Source organism: Mus caroli, chromosome 13 (genome assembly GCF_900094665.2).
Source record: "Mus caroli chromosome 13, CAROLI_EIJ_v1.1, whole genome shotgun sequence".
NCBI classification, from domain to species: Eukaryota; Metazoa; Chordata; class Mammalia; order Rodentia; family Muridae; genus Mus; species Mus caroli.
Window position 1 is genome coordinate 37,954,778 of NC_034582.1, and position 16,436 is coordinate 37,971,213.

Sequence of the window (16,436 nt, forward strand, 5' to 3'; positions counted from 1 at the left end):
GAGGGAAGTCAATTTTAGAAAGTGGTTAGATTATACTTTGAAAATATAATGATTATTTTGTAAAATGAAGTCCCTTTTGTGAATATGTCTTTTCCTTCCCAAATCATTGCTTTTTAAAAGTTAAAATCTTACCATTTAAGAAAAATCATAGCCTTTTCATATCGCTTTCATTACTTGGGAGGGAAGGAGAGATGAAGAGAGAGAGAGAGAGAGAGTATAAATGGGGGCTAAGAGACAACTCCAGACGAAGTTTGAAGCAGGGTCCTTTTGTCATTTGCTGCTGTATGTACCAGGCTAGCTGCTCTACAGAGTCCAGGGAGTCTCATGTCTCCACTTTACATCTCACTTTAGGAACACTGGCACTCCAGACATGCATCAGCCTATCTGACTATTATGAAGACACTGATGATTCAGCCCCGGGGTCCGAATGCTTGCACAGCGAGCGCTCTACCCACGGAATCATCTCCCCAGCCCCAGCATTTTATAAAGCAACTCAAGTTTCCTTTCCTTGGTCAGGACTCCAGAAATTATTGAATTCCAAACCCACTCTCAGTTCCAGGAACACGATCTATTTTTCAAATGTCCTATTTAGCATCATCTTCCATCCCAGGCTCATTTGCACTTAACAGAGTATCTGATGTTTTTCAACTTAATCTCCCTTTCTCCCCTTTCTCTCTGTTTCTCTCCTTTCTCTCTCCACTCCCCCTCCCCCTGTGTCTCTCTCTCTCACCTATGAGTCATTATAATTCCAGTAGAAGCACAATAGAAGGTTAGAACCTGTCGCCCACACCCTACTGTAAGTGAAAAGAACCAGAAGACAGCTTTCTCTTCTTGTAAATGTCAAGTGTTCACCTGTCTCTATTGAGGGCTGAATAGCAATGCAACCTTAAAGCTCAAAGGCCTGGGGTCTGAGCAAAGCTTTGCACATTCAGAGACCAAGCTGCCTTCTCTACAAGGCCTTTTTGATTGATCATTACATTTAGGTCTCCCACGAGGCTGATCTCTCTATAGCACTAACTTGGTACCCTGTTTTCCCTGATGGAATGGAAGAGCCCACCCTATTATTGACCCACAAGATAGTCAGCAAGGCATTCTCTGATTTCTCTTTTGGGAGACAACCCCTTAACCCACCAAAGGCAAGGTAGAATGGCAGACACAGGAAAGGAGAATTTTCAAAGTCAGTTGTCAGTCACTGACTAGCATTTGTCCTCTGGCTGAGCTATGGACATGGGCAAGAGGAGTCTGATCTTCCTTCCAAGTCCTTGCAAGCATGGCTTCTCTTGTATTAACAATCTACCCTGATGCTACCCACTACCCTGTACTAACCATCACTTCTGCTTGGTCCATACAAGGTGGAAGAAGGTTACAGAAAACACATACGGGGGGACATGGCTGGATTAACATTATAGCTTTTAAGAACACATCTCAAAGTCTCATGCCTACAAGTCCTTCCTGGGGTGCAGTAAGAGGATCTCATACCAGGCTAATGTGAGGGACACAATCAAAGCATCTTTTTGCTGTGGAGATAATAAATCTGTTGCATTCAGGAAAGAAGAGAGCATTTGGGCATTTTGAAGATCTGACCATGCACAGACAAAAAGAGGGAGAGTGAAAGCCTTCTGTATTTCTCTCCAAAATGTAGCTCGCACTTTTAATTGCCCACCTTGTTTGGCAGCTCAGAAGGAAATGGCAGGGCACCAAACCCTATCCTACCAGGAGCAGCCTTCAGGATTAGCAAGTACTCCACACCTTGGAGAGCCTAGGAGACAGGAGAATCATTTTAAATGCAAATTAAATTGAGGGGGTAGCAGAAAAGAACACATAAAAGACGGTAAAACAAAACCTTTCAATTTTCTTAAATTAGCAGGCTAATGCATTCTAAAGAGCGGCCCCACTTAGATCCCGGCTTTGGGGGGAGGGGGGCATTTCATCACAATATAAAACCCGACAGATCCATCATTTCCCTCCACCCAGTGCTCTTGACTGGAGATTGAAGGGAAAATTAGAAGCTGTTCATTTGGGCTCACAGGCTCGGCAGCCCTGCTCAGCTTGCCCGCCGCTCACTGACAGCGTCCTGTTGAAGGGGGCACAAGTGCTGGTGAGTATCCCCTAACTTTGAGAATTCTTCCCTTCGTGCGTCTTTCTGGTTGTGTTGCCTTTGGTGGGCTAGGTAGGGGTTGTCTCCCATAGGGTCTGCGTTATAATGCGGCTTTCAAAATATGGGAAATTTCAGACAGCTTTTAAGCTGTTTCTAGGGACAGAAGGAAAGAGTTATTTTCAGCCTAGGTGCCGGTGACTGTTTCTGTGTATTAATTATAATGGGAATGTTCGCTGAACATACTATACTGCCAGTTAAATAGCCTTTCTCCATCACCCTACCCCATTCAGCAGAAAGATAAAGACAGGTGCTCCAACATGGTCTAAACACTACAGTCCTCCCCACTGTTTAATCATTCACCATGTATTTTGTTCTTACTGCAAAGCAGACTGGGATTTGAGATTGCAAAAATAGATTATTAAAGCAGAAATTCTGATTTTTAAATAACCGGGCGAAATCTCCGCTTAAGAGGTGGGAGAGTAGACTGTGAATGGCCCTGGATGATGCGAAATCTTCATGTAGATTTTGATGGTTCCCTGCCAAAGTTTTACATGGGAAAGTGGTAATTTCCTTCCTTCGCAGAGGAGGGCGTGGAGAGGCTGGAACTGGCGTCACCTTCGGTTGCTAAGGTAACCTGTTCTGGCCATTTTATCTGATAGAGAAAGTCCAGTGGACAGAATACATTATTCATCACTGATCTAATCAGATAATCAAAACTGTTTACTTTCGCTGGGAATAGTTAATAAGATCGAAGGCAGCTGGTTGAAACTGCTCATTTGTTCTATCGACGGCCCTTGGTTTTACATTTTTTTTTACAGTAAGTATTCTTTGCTGTTGGGGTACCTTTGGTTATTTTTTTTTTAAAGTTTCCTCTTATCAGACTTGGTTTCTTAGATGAGAGTGTGCAGACTTAGGAAGCAAGAGATTGCTTTAGCCTTCAGAATCTGATTTTTAAAGACTTCCTCTTGTTCCTCCTTTGAAATATAATAGTGCAGAAATAGAGATAGTTCTTCTGTGCCAGTATCAGGGGTAACTGCATGGGCTCCGTGAGAAGGGGCTGGCTGGCTTTCATGCCAGACTAGTACATGCTATAGGAAACACGGCAAGGCTGTGATGTTTGCCACTGCTGTACGAACCACGGTTCTGTATCAAAAACAGCCTATACTGGGCATGGGCAGATGAGCCAGTAGCACTGTATAGAATGTGCTGAAGGGAATGGCTGAAGACTAAGGAATTCAAGGCACTTGTACAGCAAACAAGCCAGCCTATATTGCAAAGTGTCTATGAGAGGAGGCTCGGATTCCCAGGGGATGCTCTCTACTAGAGGGGACACCAGACACCCCTGGATCAATTGAAGAGCAACATGCAGGTAGGGTGATACTTTACAATGCCTTTTATCAGGCAGACTTTTAAAAACTAGAGGTACATGAATTTAAAAGTATACCTTTTGTCAGATAATATACAGCAAGGAAAGAACAATATGTTATTCCTCTTTAACGTGGATCATTTTATTTTTGCAGGCAGAGTATAGTATTTTTAATCGGTGTTAACTAAAGGTTGGATCTTCTCATACAATACAAAGGTTCTGGCAGTGGGGGCTTTGAAATTAGAAATGTCAGTCAAATGTTGGCATATGATAATGGCGTACTCTTATTTAAATTAAGGAATACACATACTTGACATCCTGAAATACTGTGTCTTTCTCCCCTTCCCCCTTTATAGAGAGCTAAGTGATTGCCTTTTCTCAAAATCCTGTTCTGAACATTGAAGATGGATTATCCCAAAATGGATTATTTTCTGGACGTTGAGTCTGCTCACAGACTCTTGGATGTGGAGTCGGCACAGAGGTTCTTCTACAGTCAAGGAGCTCAAGGTAACAAAAGGAGAAGAGGGGGGGGGCTCACCCTCAGGCTGCTTTGCTGCAAACAGTGCAACATCAGCTCTAACAACTTGAAACAGCTCTGTCTTGAAAGTTCATTCACTAACATTCCCAAATTGATAACATTTACCAAAGAGCTGCCAGAATTCCAGAACTGACTAAAGAAATCTATAATCCTGGAAGTGTAAGCAAGTGTTGGGTGCCTATCTCTGAGAGCTTTGTTAGCAAAGGATTCCCAACTGCTTGAGTCCATAGCTTATGCCCAAGAGGACTGAGGGATGCTTTCCCACCTGGAAATTGTTAGGCAGGCAGCTATTACACTTGTGGCGATCTTGGGGCACCCTGACCTAGCTGAGTACCATCTGACTGGATTATGGGCTTCTGAGATAAGTGGGCCACTTGTGTAGCTGTCTTATCTGGTCTCAATGATCTCAGTTGCTTTCTAAAGAATCCTCAGTGCACATTCAAGGGCTTCCATCCACTTCTGTGAAAGTAAGGCAGACTGTGTGCTTTCATGACCTAGTTCAAGGTAATTGATTAAGCTCTAACATGCTTGCTCTTCTGTCCAGGTTCCATTTAGAACATTTGCCATTGTTAAGGTGGCCAAAGAATTTAAATGGTTTTGTAAAATTGATGTTTTTTTTCTTTTTTGATTAAATCATAATTTGTGTTTTTCATGAAATGTTTAAGATGTCCAGTCAGATGACTTGATTATGGCTGTATCCCAGAGCACACATTAAAAAGGTGGACAGTGGTCCTGTTTAAATAGGAAGGTAGTTGAATTCGGGGAAGTCACGAAACAGAGCTGTGAAGGAGATACGCTGCATTAGAATCCTGGCATCTTCCACCTTGGGCATGACGGGAAGCTCATCTTGGGCATTGATAATAACAACAGCCCCCCCGGGGGGGTTCTCAAGTGTTTTTATGAATTGTTTGTGTGTTGCTCGTGGCTCTTGGTAACCTTGAGTGCTTTCAAGCCTCTTGCTTCCATTTTCTGGGTATGAGCCTATGCTCTTAAAGTCAAGAGGGGCTGGATATTATCTGCAGGGTTTGTTTGGGTCTGCAGGATCAGCAGCATAGCTTGATTTTGGCAAAAGTGATACCATGGCTAATTCCCACCCTCTAAGAGGAGAGAGGCAGCACTGCTACTGTCTGTCACTTCAGGGGGTCTAAGAAGGTTCCTGGGAAGAAGGGACAGAGGCTAGTTAACACCTCCAGCTTGTTCTGGGTCTACAAGTAGCTAGATTGCTAGAAGATATGGAGCTGGAAGAGACAGGAGAAGAGAGAGGCTTCCACTCCACCATGGCACCTGACTTTATACCTTGCCACCTCTGCCCCAGTGCATTCCATTTCTGAGTCTTACTCCATGACAGGCTCATCTAGCTATGGTGCAGATCAAGAAAGGAAGCAGTAGTTAACCGTGGAGGGTAAAGATGTCTGTTCACTTTTTCTTGAAGATGATGGACTCTTGGCTTTTATGGGAGGAAAGCGGGCAGGGTGTGTGGGAGGCTTGAAGATTACAAGGCAGCCTGGTAGCTGCAGCAGATGGAGCTGGGGGTGGAGTGGTCAGAATTGTCACCAGCAGTGACGGTGGTGTAGATTCCAGAGCTGGAATAACTGGGAAACACATGGGAGGTGGCAGCATACGCAACGGCTTCTCCTTGGGATCACGTGTGCCTGCGGGTGAGGAGGATGCTAATTTCCACTCCAGGAATCCTAGATTGGCAGGGTTCAGTAGGCTCCCCAAACATTAAGGAAGCTGGGGGTCCTCAAATCAGAAATCTAGATGTTTTCTAGATCTGCAGCTAAACAGGAATGACAGAGCCAGCACACCTATCTAGGGACCCATATTTAAAAGTCAATTCATATAGTCCTTTGCAAAATGATAACGGTGACAGATCTCTAAGTTGTTAAGCACATTAATGAGTCGAGGTCTTTAAAATGCTTAAAACAACATCTTCAGCATAAGATACTGTGCATCATTGAATCAATAAAATAGATAGCCCATGTTAAAGGCTCCCCCTTGTCTGATTGGGAGTCCCCAAGGCAGCCAAGGCTTTGCAGATAAGAAACCTTAACTTACAGGAGCTCAACCTCCTGTTTCTAGTGAAAAGCAAATACACACCACACACACACATACACATACACACACACACAGAGGAATGTTCAGTAAACATAAAATCACTAAGGTTTTATGTCTTATCACAGGAAAACCTACCATAGGACAAACTTCAACAATAGTTAAAGTATGTTATAGTGGATCCCCCCACACACCCCCAGGAACTCTTTCACTTTATCTTAAAACCTGGTCTCCAAGTCCTCCAATACGTAGGGTGATCACTACAGGGTCTCCTCCTTTCAGGACCACTGCCTCCACTGTAACTCACAGCTTCTCTCTACAGTTCACCCCTGCAGTCACTTCTGCCCACTTTGCATGGATGTTCAGTCTTTCCAAGACACCAAACCCCTAGGCCTTACAAAGACTTCCAGGTGAACAGTGAGTGGGCAAAGGCTCAGCACCATAGCCTGCTACCCTCTCTTTCCACGGCAAACACTCATGTCTCCAGTGCATGACTGAAACCTATTTGAATCCATGTCAAGGCTCTGAGTACCAGGAGATAGACTGGTATATGATGGCTGCTTCTTATGAAAGTCACGTGGGACAAAGAGAGTTAATCTCACTCTAGGCAGCTCTCAACTCAGCCAGACTAGCTCAGAGCAGTGTGAGGATGATCTAAAAACCTAGATGTGATAGCCTCTTCTTAAAAGGTCTAACTAGAACTCTCATACAGCGCTCACAATCTAGAGCTTGGATTATCCCAGACCTGATTGGCTAGGCTGTTTGTTTCCTTTGTTATTCATTTATGTGATTATTTCTATAGACCAAACACATGTTCTCAGAGATCTAAATCCTTCAAGGAGGAAAGAAAATAAAACATTGAGGGTTCCCCTTCTTCTTTTCCTGTATGATTTACTCTTTATTGTATATAGTATTTACAAAATTCTAAAATACACCTTCAAAATTAATTATAGACTACATGTCTAACCAAAGCAAGAGTATTAGAAGTATGTTTTTTGACTGACTCATAGGTATTTTTGCTTATTTTTTCTTGGAAAATGAAAATATTCTGTTCCAAACTAGAGGAGGATGTTCTAGTGAGTTAACACAGGAGGCGTCAGGGGAAATGTGAGCTCCTATAGCAAGGGAAAAAAGAGGTCCCAACTTTTCAAAGCCCCTTTGAAAATCCCTAAGACTGTCAAGTGTGCGTTCTGTTCTGCTCATGGAACAGCTTGTTTTCTCCAATCTCCATTTCCCGTTGGTCTGAGTGTAAAAGGGGGAAGATTGGATGACTGGGAATTCTACTATCAAAATAGAGATGTGTTCTGGAGAACGGGGTGGCGAAGCCCACAGGCCTGCTGCTTGACTCCTGTTGACAGATGATGTTCTCCTACTTAGTTTGGGAGTTGTTCACCCCAGAATATCTTGGTGACACAGAGAGAACTCTGTAAACCCACCTGTAACACAAAACGGAAGATTCTGGAAGCTGGAGGTGCATCTGACTTCAAAGGTCAGATGAGTCTCCCCAGGACATGTTCAAGTTTACCTTTAATGACAATGATAGTCCCACCCTCAGTGTTAGGCTCTGTGATCTTTACAGTACCCGACTGCACTGAGGGGAACATCATTAAAATTTTAACAAAATGAGTATTGTGGGATTTTTTTCCAGTTGAAATGGACACCCGAGCTTCTCTCAACACCCTCCCCTCAAACTAAATGAAACAGGGTCTGAGTGACAAGGTCTTCAGAACCCCAGTTTCCAATAGGCTTCTGGGTCAATCCTATGAAGAAGGACTGGCCACTTTTCTACATGATAGTGATAAAGTTTTTTGTTTTTAAAGCATTGTATCTAGTGGATATTATAAACACCCCAAGGGATTTCACAAGATCCTCCATGACTGAAGACCCACTGCAGTCCAATGGAATCATAGTGTCTAAGGGGCAATACCATGAGGAGAATCCACTTCCTTGCTTCCAATGGGCAATCAGAGATGGCATCTGAGGACTGACCATTTTATTATATCCTGTAGCTATGCTTATTTTTATTTGGGGGTGAGGGGTGAGTGCTAGGGATTGAAACCAGGACAGGTACTTTACCATTAAGCTATATATAACCCATTCTTTTGTGGCTATTTCTACCTAAATATCTTTCTTAGCCACACCTAGGTAGTTAAGTATTATAAACTATCATGTGTTATAAATATTTCTTATAGATAACACAAGCCTTACATACTCTAGGCAAGCACTCTACCACTGAGCCACACACTCAGCCCCCAGTCGTTTCGTATTAACTGAGTTCAAATGATCCCAAGTGGCAAATAGACATCAAGAAAGGAACATACAGGGTCAGAGACTGCACTTTATATATTCTTTGCTTGTGTTCCTCCCCAATGAAGCATTGGGAATTGTGGATTGCAGCATTATGTGCATGTTACAGATTAGAACATTTACGACTTGGGGCTGGGAAGGTAACTCAGTTGGAAACTTGCTTGCCACAGACATGTGTATGTGAAGTAATGGATCTCCTATAAGCCTAGTGCTGGGAGGAGCTGAGACTCTGGGGCTTTGTGGCACAGACAACCTCGCCTAGTTACTGAGTGTCAGGACCTAGTGAGAAACCGGATTTCAAAAGCTGTTAATATAAATTGTGCCTAAGAAATAGAAACCAAAATTGACAGCCTACATCCTCAATCATGTGCTTATATGTGAACACACACAGACACACACACACACATACACACACACACACACACACACACACAGAATTTAAAATTGATGCACAGATGATTTTTAAAACAGACCATCCATTTGGATATCTGTGAAGCTAGGATCTGATTCAAATATGCATAACTCCAACATCATGCTATTTTGAATATCTCAGTGTTCCTTACTGGAAAGAAGTGCCTTTTCAGCTGGTCAGATTGATTAAATCAACCAAGGAGGTGAACAGGGGCAATTCTCATGACCATATCACACTTCCCAAAATGAAGAAGATGAGAGATTCCATCACCTGCCCCGATCACACAGCTTCTAGCAGGAGGCTAGAGAACCCATCCATCTCATATCACTCAAGTTCTTTCCACTATGCTGGAGCTCCATTTTTTTACATAAAAGCTATCAGTGTCACTGGACATTGAAATTACCTTCAACACATTAAAAGGCAGTCGGTTGACTAAAGCCACCAGGCAGTCACATTTATAGCTCCCAATGACAATCCCCCCTCCTTTATCACTTTGCATAACTCATGACATTTGAAGCCATTGGTGCTCCTCATAACGTACCTTTTCTCTTGTCTGCATTGTCTTGTTCAACAAAGGGAAATGCCAGTTTTGACAACTGATGAATGCCACGGTGAGCTTCTCAGAATCTCTTCAAGTAGTTTTAGGAATAAAGAAACATTCACTGAAACCCTTCTGTCAACCCTTAGTGGCTCGCTCATCTCCACCTTTTGTTATGTACTGCCCTCCCCACAAGAAATCCATCAGAACATTGGCCTTTGAATCTTTAGCTTTCAGTTGAATGTTCTCCAACTATCCTAACCTTTGCATCTCTGGGATTTCTTAGTATGGTCCCAAGAGACAAAGAACATTTGGTATTACTCAATTAGTTGCAAGTCATTAGTAATGGTTAATTAACAATAGCATTCTCTCTTTTCCTGTGCTTAAGGCAAGACCTGGCTAGCATCAACGCCACCTCCCAGTAAGTTTTGCCTGATGTTTCCAGATGTTTCTCCTATGCCTACATTATAGCCTCTGTCATAGTACAGGGTTCCATTTCATTTTTATCCCATACTAAATCTCTCCACTCACTTGATATAGGAACTCAAGAAAATGGCAGCCTCTCTAAGCTTCAGGTTCTTCATAGACATAAGGGTGAAATGAGAAGAGAGAGAGAAAGAGAAAGAGAGAGAGAGTTGGAAAGAAATAGAGACAGAGAGACAGAATATTCTTGTCCATTAGTCACTAATAATATCCTCTTGTTACGTAAATGCCTTCCATCTACGTGTGTGTGTGTGTGTGTGTGTGTCTACCTCAAGTATAGTGATCTCCTTAAATACCATTTTCTTGGTGGGTAGCATTATCCTTGGTTATAACAGAGCATTATGATGAATTAAATGCTTCTACTGAACTGGTAGAACAAGAATCCTTCAGTCTACATTTTCAAACAGAAACTTCAGATTCAGAAAAAAAGACTTAATACTTCGGACATGGAAAACACTGCTCCCCGACCCTAATTCCTTTAAAATCTTCAAAACTAAAGGGACTGGTGCATAAAAAAAAAAACTGATAGAATTAAGATGAGGAAAATGAAAGAAAGTCATCAACACAGATGTATCTGTCATGAAACAAAAGAAATCCATTAAAAACTCAAAAGAGAAAGGAAAGCACTACAGGAAAAGTTCAGGTATGTTATTAAACAATTATACACTTTGACGTTTCCAGAGGCAATGAAGATTTTAATGTATAATTGTCAATGATGACTGAGTTTTTCTTCTGTCTGGAAGTAGTTATGAAAGGGATGAACCCTGTGATAACTTACCTGAGACCAATTCAAAGAGTGCTCTGACTATGTTCAGAAGTTGAGCTCTGAGCTCTGCCTAACTCAGATCCCCTACCCTTCTATCTTTAAACACCTACCGCCCAGTCCAGGCTTCGAACATTTTGGACAACTGAGCCTCAACACAGCCGCCACTCACACTCTTGTTTCCAACCAGGCACCATGGAGGAAGCTGTGGAGCCCCATCAAAGTCACTCATTGGAAAGAGACTGTGAGAACAGCTCACAGGGCTCCTGACAGGCATCAGGCGTTTTGGTCATTCAGCTAGCAGAACGCTGCACTCTCTCTCCATCCCTGTCCCATGAGACCTCAGGTGGGACTCATTCTGAAAGCTGGAAGACCAGTTTTCTCCAGAAAAGCTAGGGCACAGCAATGACCACAAGTCAATCCAGTGCCCACTTAAGGAATGGCTGCCAAGTAGATTATAATCTTCTACATCACAGTAACACCTTTCTGTCTGTCCCTTCCAGCCCTGTTAGCACCAGCACAGCAATATCAGTCATGCCTCTGGTAAGCCCACAGAGTGGTTCCTTCCTATGTCTTACTTGGTTCATTACCCAGGTAACTTACGTGCTAACTTCTAGATCGTGATTTAGAAAAAGGTTTCATATGAAAACCTTACAAATTCCTTTCTGGTCTCATTTTTTGCCGTTGGTGATCAGGTTATCGCCCTCAACGAATCCTTGAGGAGGTTGGAGAGCTGTTCTCTGTAACTCTAGCAAGGAAGTGGCAAGCTGTGCTTCACTCAGGGATGACAAAGCCAACTACCCAGCCTGCCCTCCTGGCCTCCCACATGGTCCATTTTAGACCTCTAATTGCTCACACGCGGACTCTCCCAACCTGTGTTTAATACAGAGAACACTGTGTGAAGGAGAGAATGAAAGTAGATAAAGAAGGAAAACATCATAGAAACAGCCAGCCCTCCACTCGCATAGATTAGAGAGGGCCCTGAGGTCCAGCTCCAGCTTCGGAGCAAGCCTTTGTAACAAGCTCACAAAGGAGCGCCTGTGGAGGGCCTTGGTATTTGGAGTGTCTTGCACCTAGGAACCATCTGCTTTAACACAGATTGGGGGTTCAGGTTTCCTCTGGAGAGCAGAGAGTGAGAGGAAGGGAGAAATGTTGAGACATGGGGGGGGGAGATAACATAAAAACACAAGGAAACACTTCCAATCCATTAATAACTCCCACTCTCACATACGGCATTTGAAAGAGCAGATTAAAATGCAGCCCACACTTGGCTAGGCTCAGCCATGACCCAATTAGCATAAACAATTCACAGGTGCTGGGGATGAAGTCTCCATCCTCATTTGCCCAAACAAATCTGTTTGTCAAAAAAAAAATTGTTATTGTTGTTTTGTTAAGAATGCAAAAAAGAAAACTTCCAGTGTCACCCTCTGTGCCTGTACAACAGAGGCAAGGATAGGAGTCAAGCATAGCCAAGCTAGCTCATGGTCGGTAGCATGTTCACTGTATTTAATGATTTCCCAGGGAGCCATTGATACACAGAGGAGCGAAACTCCTGAATGGACATTGATATATTAAAGCAGAACTTTAAAGTGTTCTGTCTGAAAAGGGAGACGATCTTCAAGATCTATTGGTTTGTCTTTCAGAATTGCGAAACCAGGTTAAGAGCAAAGCCTTTGGCAAAAGACGAAAAAAAAAAAAAAAAAAAAAAAAAAAAAAAAAGGAATAGAGCCAATTAACTCGTTTAAGTCTCTGTGACTATTTACTTTGTATGTTTACTTTCGTTCCTTTTATAAGCATCACACTGGTATCATTACAATGACGGCACATAAAACCTGATGGTAGGAATCAAATAGCCTCCCATATTCACTACGGGCTAATCGCTGTGTTTGAGATTTCACCATTACCCTCCAGTGGTCCTGAGTTCAAATAGTGTTGTCTACTTTCTAGCTTGTGCAGGTAAACCAAGAATTTAATCTTTTTTGCTTCCCTTCTGCATTTCCAGTGCAGAATCATAATCAAGTCAAGAGTTCTTAATCCAAATGGCAAATTTGAGGACTAAATGAAACAAAATGGCATTTTAGAAACTTCCATATAACATGCAATTTACAGAAAACTGCTTAGACTCCCTTAATATGGTAGTGTGTTTATTCTGTTGTTTTAGAGATTTTAAAATAGGAATGTTTTATCGTGATGGAATAATATATAGCTAGCACTGCCTTTTTTGGACTATGGTGGAGGGCAAGCAGTACAGGGAAATAAGTAGAGCGATAGAAAATGAATTAAGATCATTTACTGACTGACATTGGATAAAGAGTACAGACACCACCTAGCTTTCCCAAAAGGCATGAACGTGACATTCGAATACATGGTTTCTAAGTAGCGAACAAATAAATGTAGACCATTAAGCAAAACTGTTAGCACCTGATATTCATATAACCAGTGGTTGCTCTGATGTCAATTCTCCTTTAATTTTGTCATCCCTCAAAAGAAAGGGGCAGGGCTCCATCTTTCCAGAGAGATCACCCTCAGACACCACCCATTCTATCTCTTCTTAAATGTTGTTGATTCCCAGTTTAAATTTCCAAGCACATTGAAATGTGAGGAAATCTTAAAATATAAAAATACTAGGGAAGGTGCTGGACCAGTGGCTCAGTGGTTCCAGAGGACCTGCATTTAATTTCAAGAATCTACATGCTACTCATGCTACTCATGAATGTAGCATCTCACAATTATCCATAACTTCAATTGCAAGGGGATCAGATACCCTCTTTTGATTTATGTGGGCAACAGGCATGCTCACAGTACGCTTACATACATGCAGGTGAAACACACATACACACACACAAATAAAAATAAAAATGTAGAATTGATGTTGAAACAAACTTACTAACGAATTCTAAAAGCTTCCTCTTTATAGCTTTACTGTTGGGTGATATTAACCACTTTGTCCGTTTCTTAAGACTTCACAGCATCACAGACACAATGTGTTTCCAAGTTTCTATTCAAGATAAGGTGACAAGGAACTTTCCTTTCAAATGGCTTTAGTGAGAGCAATGAAGCATCTTCTGGGAGGTCTGAAGTGATGTGTGATAAGCCATGGCATCTGAAGAGAGTAATCCATTAGAGTCCTGTGTTTGTTGCAAGGGGACACAGATACAGAAGAAGAGTCTAGATCAGTAGGCAGAAGCCAACATGTTCAAGGCTTTGTTCACTGAACTAAGACATTCCAAAGCAGATGTTGAGTCTACTAAAGAATACAGCACCGTGGGGATCTGTGCTTAAGGTGCATTTTTATGAAGGTTACAGATATGAGGACTAATAAGACTAAAACCATGAGAGCCACTGGCTACTGCAGTGATGTAAACATAATTGGACAGTGAACAGAGAATTCAGAAGGCAGGATCTGAAATCATGAAGAGTCTTTGTACATGTGTGACAGTCAGACAGCTGGATACTGAGAGGGCAGAATGTCAAAAGGTCCTAAGATGTTACCTTTGTATATTAGAAGTTATTACATATATTATATATTATATTAGAAGTTATTTATTGGTAGGATTATAAGTAGAGTATTAAGAAAGGGGAAATTAATTTAGAATATATTGAATTCAGCAAGTGTTTTGAATCTAGAATCCATTTAATCATTAATATGAAATAAGATCTAGCCAGGTATTGGTGGCATAAGCCTTTAATCCCAGCACTTGGGAGGCAGAGGCAGGCAAATTTCTGAGTTCAAGGCCAGCCTGGTCTACAGAGTGAGTTCCTGGTCTACAGCCAGAGCTACACAGAGAAACCCTGTCTCGAAGAAGAAAGAAAGAAAGAAAGAAAGAAAGAAAGAAAGAAAGAAAGGAAGGAAGGAAGAAATCGATTGATTGATCTATGGACCAAAGTCTTGGTATTGAGATCTTTGAGAACAATCCAAAATACTCATGGTGGCACAATAATTCTTGAAAACTATTTACTGACATCTTTTACAAGGGATTTTGAGTTGTATTTCTTCTAAACCTTAAGCTTCCCTTTTATATTATGTAGAGGACTAGGAGCTTGTCAGGACACATTCTAAATTACGCTTTGGACTATAAACACAGTATTTTCTTTTTTAGCGCTAATACTGAAAATTAATAGCCCATTTTAAACACTGAAATAAAGCAGATGTTTGTAGTCGCCAAGACAATTTCAAATTCTGGATTAGGATTTTCATCAGAAGCAAAGTCTTGAATTAGCACCAAGAAGATTATCTAAGAAACAACTCATTCACTGTAGAAGAATTATAGCTTGTCACAGGACACAGCTATATGAGAGGTTTTGCTACAGCTGTTAAAAATAGGCCTTACTTTTCTTTTGGACCAGTGTAGACCAAGGTCTTCTGCTTAGTTGACTACACACAGTCTGTTGACTAAGTTGGTCTGAGAAGATGGTACTTGCCTTAGCTCAATCTTATCTTTATCTTTGAAAAGCCAGACTACACTGCCAACACACCACAGAGCTGATTTCCACATTGAACCCATAACCCAAGCTCACTCAACAGCCTAAAGTTGCAAAGAAAAATAGGGGGGAGGGGAGACCTCACTCTATATCATGGCCTTTTCATTGGCTCATTGGATTCACAAAAGGGAAATTTGCAGAGTGTGTTTTTTTCATGACTGACCATTTTACACATATTCTAATGATCAGGTAATTTTTCAAGGTCCCACAGCTATGCAAATGAAGCCATAATTAAAATCTTGACCCTCGTGATCCTCCACATCACATCTTCCAGGTCAGTGTTCTCTGGATGAGCAAAGTTACCAGCACACACACACACACACACACACACACACACACATTGTGAGCCGACCAATAAAATATAGAGTGTTCACCCCATTCGTGTTCAGAGGCAGTGTCTCCAGAACTGAATGGTAAGAAGGTGACTCCACAGTCATTCTGTGTGTGTATGCTGTAGGAGAAGCTCCTGAGAGGAACATTTCATATTTCTTTCTTGGAAAACTAGTACAGTGATAGGAGAGACCTCCATTCTTAGCTTGAATTAGACAGTATATGATTTACCTGTGAGGCAACTTTGCTAGGTCCCCATGGGAATTTCTTGCAACACTCATAACTCACTTTTTTTCCTCTTCAATACCAATACAGTTCATAATAGTTATAGAAAAGTTAGAAAAGACAGACCATAAAACCAAACCAAACTGAAGCATTACCCATCACCTGAAATAGGGGATCCTATAACCCAGAGCACATGCGTACAGCCTTATGATGCAGAAGACCCTGGCGTGTGCTCTTAATCTAAATCAAGACCCATGGATCATTTATGACCTCTATTTTAATCTTAAAATTAATAAAAATTCATGTAAACTAAGGACTGTTGGTGCTCTCCATGGATTAATAATTACACAGTTTGAAAGAAGGAAGATGGGTCCGTTGTGTTTTGGTTTTACCCCAAAGGTACCTTTGCCAGCTGGACTGTATCCCTGAATCAGTGCTTCTGTTATTTACTAGACAGAGTGTCTGACTAATGCCCTGTGATCTGATTACCATCAGCAGCCCATCTGTACACACAACAGAATACAAATAAAACATGCACCTAATCCGTCCTAGGCAGGTCTTTGCTTCCTACTCTACCTTTAAGAAAAGTCCACAATCCCGACTTCCCAACAACAGCATGCCTTCTTCTTGTTCAAGACATACCAAGAGCTTCCCAGGTCTTTCTGATCTTTTACTCAACAGTGTAGTCATGGCAATGATAGAACATTAGAGCCTGAAAATGCTACATTTAACTGGTCCACTTTACAGATGACAAAAACTGAGCCTTGGGGAAGAAAGGAAAAGCAAGCATTAGAAGCATATGTATATATATATATATATATATATATATATATATATAT

At 41.7% G+C, this 16,436-nt stretch overlaps 1 protein-coding gene across 4 annotated transcripts in view; it reads left to right on the top strand.

Annotated features, from left to right (window-relative positions):
* Positions 1 to 1,848: 1,848 nt before the first annotated feature.
* Positions 1,849 to 16,436, top strand: part of Phactr1 (phosphatase and actin regulator 1) — a 455,390-nt gene continuing 440,802 nt past the window's right edge. Inside the window, exons 1-2 of one of the 4 annotated variants that reach the window (XM_029468518.1) lie at positions 1,849 to 2,098; positions 3,821 to 3,971. In XM_029468518.1, coding sequence (XP_029324378.1) covers positions 3,869 to 3,971 — 103 coding nt within the window. In that variant the 5' untranslated portion in view covers positions 1,849 to 2,098; positions 3,821 to 3,868. Of the gene's footprint in view, positions 2,099 to 2,142; positions 2,916 to 2,944; positions 3,468 to 3,820; positions 3,972 to 16,436 lie in introns of those variants that run through there. The other 3 variants (XM_021179969.2, XM_029468519.1, XM_029468520.1) reach the window with 3 other exon arrangements.